The following is a 1,890-nucleotide window of genomic DNA, read 5'->3' as shown; positions in this document are numbered from 1 at the left end:
TGAGATTCAACAGTCTTGCACAATTCACAGCGCTTACCAGAACACATACCCTCCCCAGTGTCCATCACCCAGTCACCCCATCCCTCCCACCCCACCCCCCACTCCGGCAACCCTCAGTTTGTTTCCTGAGATTAAGAATTCCTCATATCAGTGAGGTCATATGATACATGTCTTTCTCTGTTTGACTTATTTCGCTCAGCATAATACCCTCCAGTTCCATCCACGACCCTGTACTTATTTTTAAAAATGCTCTAGCCCTTTAGACTCTCCCCGAGACTTCCTAGTCCCTGCCCTGAAACTGTGTTTCTTCAGCTTTAGATCACAGATAAACTCGCTATAAACACTGGCAGACAAGTGTCTGCGTGAACACGTGTCCGTTTCTTCCAGGTGAATAGCGAGGAGTGCAATTGCTGGGTCAGATAGTGTCTATTTAACTCATAAGAAAGGTGTAAATGTCTTTTTTTTTTTTTAAAGATTTTATTTATTTATTTGACAGAGATACAGCGAGAGAGGCAACACAAGCAGGGGGAGTGGGAGAGGGGGAAGCAGGCTTCCTTCTGAGCAGGGAGCCTGATGCGGGGCTTGATCCCAGGACCCTGGGATCATGACCTGAGCCGAAGGCAGACGCTTAACGACTGAGCCACCCAGGCGCCCCTGTAAATGTCATTTTTAATCTCTTCCCGCCAGAATGTGTTCACCACTCATAGCTGTTGATCCCAGTGGCTAGAAGGGGATATATTGGGGGGTGCACCCAGAGAGCTGGGGAGGCCAGTTGTTTGCAGTGCCCAGCTGTTCGTTAAGACTCGGAGGGGCCACAAAGGAAGCAGCGTCCCTGGCACTCTTTCAGGGTCACAAAGCATGTGGCTACCACATGCCGGGAATTGGTCCCTTTCAGTGCTGGAATTGTCACCCGTAGGCAGGGAAGTGAGGCAGAGCCGGGGCCTGGCACCCGCAAGAGTCAGGGGAGGTGGAGAGGGTGCTCAAGAGCCGTGCGTGTGAGGCAACAATACCGGCTCATTTTATTTTGTCTCTTTTTCTTCCAACCCTCCAGTGTGGCATTGTCCTGGGGGCTCTGCTGTTGGTTTTCTGCTCTTGGATGACGCACCAGTCGTGCATGTTCCTGGTGAAATCGGCCAGCCTGAGCAAACGGAGAACCTACGCAGGCCTGGGTGAGGACGTCGGCGCTTGGCATGGCGGCTGGGCATCCCCAAGCCCTTTCTTGGGAAGTGCAGCGTTCGAGATCTGGGCGCTGGGGCCTTGCTCCTGTATTTATTTACTTTCCTTCCACTTTATGCTTAAAGAGTTCCTTGAACAGCAGGTTTTCTTCCTTATTTTAAAATTTAATGCCGTTTTTAAAAACCCTTCCTGGAGACCCATGCTTCACTGAGGAGGTGACACTTATTCTCCTGTTTCCCGTTTATGCAAATACCAGTGGAGAGCCTCCCCTTCCAAATTCAGGCGGGACCAGTGGCCCTCAGACCCCTGTGCACTTGCTCCTGAGCCCCTGGAGCCTTCCTTCAGAACTGCCTGCCGGGGGGCTGTGGCGCTTCCCCACTTTGAATGTTGTGGAGGGGAGACGGCCGTCAGGCCGGGGCCAGTGGCTGGGATCCAGTCCCCTGTCTCTAGCGCTGCTGTTTCCTGATGCTCTGGGTTGTAATTTCATTTCCTTTAGGTCTTTCTTCCTTTGATTTGGGCCAAGGGCGAGGAGGCTGTGCTTTCTGCTTCCTTTTGGTTTGGACCGGTCCCTGGGGCACTTGGCTCTGAGGGCAGGGCCCTGACTCCCCGCACCCTCAGGCTGCTGTGCTCTGCATTCTGTGCTGGTGAGATTTGGCCTGGGGGCTCTCAGGAGCTGGGGAGAATCCCTGGGCTACTGATGAAAGCCCCCCCCCC

At 53.1% G+C, this 1,890-nt stretch overlaps 1 protein-coding gene across 7 annotated transcripts in view; it reads left to right on the top strand.

Moving 5' to 3' along the window:
• SLC38A10 (solute carrier family 38 member 10) overlaps positions 1-1,890 on the top strand; it is a 42,659-nt gene that overhangs the window by 3,420 nt on the left and 37,349 nt on the right. For all 7 annotated transcript variants that reach the window (XM_032429494.1, XM_032429488.1, XM_032429493.1 and 4 more), the window contains exon 2: positions 1,052-1,169. In XM_032429494.1, coding sequence (XP_032285385.1) covers positions 1,052-1,169 — 118 coding nt within the window. The remainder of the gene's footprint in view (positions 1-1,051; positions 1,170-1,890) is intronic.

The sequence above is a fragment of the Phoca vitulina genome, unplaced genomic scaffold, assembly GCF_004348235.1.
Source record: "Phoca vitulina isolate PV1807 unplaced genomic scaffold, GSC_HSeal_1.0 scaffold41, whole genome shotgun sequence".
NCBI lineage: Eukaryota > Metazoa > Chordata > Mammalia > Carnivora > Phocidae > Phoca > Phoca vitulina.
Note: the sequence above shows the minus strand (reverse complement) of the source record. Positions and strands in the feature narration are given on the sequence as shown.